This window comes from Geospiza fortis, unplaced genomic scaffold (genome assembly GCF_000277835.1).
Source record: "Geospiza fortis unplaced genomic scaffold, GeoFor_1.0 scaffold408, whole genome shotgun sequence".
Taxonomy (NCBI): domain Eukaryota; kingdom Metazoa; phylum Chordata; class Aves; order Passeriformes; family Thraupidae; genus Geospiza; species Geospiza fortis.
The window spans coordinates 69,869-70,419 of record NW_005054330.1 but is presented as its reverse complement, the minus strand read 5'-3'; the positions used below and the strand labels follow the sequence as shown (position 1 = coordinate 70,419).

Genomic DNA, 551 nt, shown 5'->3' with positions numbered 1-551 from the left:
TGAGATGGCAGCTCTATCCACAACGCTAAATAAATGTCATACCCTTTTTCCTGGCTTAATAGCCGTTGCTGAGGCAACCAGTGGTATTCCTTAGCACAGGATTAAAGGTGGGAAGTGGTCGGGATGGGCAGCGCCGTCACCCTCCCCAGACCCAGCACCCACGGCTCTGCTCCTCCCGGCTCCAAGCAGCGTCTCCCACTCCCGGTAAACCGGAGAGCGGGATGCTCGTAACGCCAGAAACAAAACACAAAACCTCCGCCGTCCCTCCGGCATGCCGGGAGGTGACCTGCGGGGACACAGCGTGGGCAGGACACGACAACAGCCCCCGGTGCCCCGGCAGCGGGCAGGACTCGGCTCCGCAACTCGATGGACCGTGGGCTCGGCTGTGACACACGGGATAAACACGGGCAGCTCCAGGCATGAAACAACGCACAAACTAATAGAGTTAAAGATGCCCGAGGCGGGGGGGGAGCACGGCGAGATGCGGAACGCCATCCCCCCGCACCGGGCACACACATTTGGGCCCCCCCTTTTCCCCAGCCCCCGCTGCC

At 62.1% G+C, this 551-nt stretch overlaps 1 protein-coding gene across 1 annotated transcript in view; it reads left to right on the top strand.

The window, feature by feature from the left end:
* The first annotated feature begins 271 nt into the window (after window positions 1-271).
* The window catches only part of LOC102035854 (sodium-dependent serotonin transporter-like), a 13,890-nt gene continuing 13,610 nt past the window's right edge, over window positions 272-551 (top strand). The window contains exon 1 of the mRNA XM_005421508.2: window positions 272-508. Within this exon, the coding sequence (XP_005421565.2) occupies window positions 272-508 (237 nt within the window). The remainder of the gene's footprint in view (window positions 509-551) is intronic.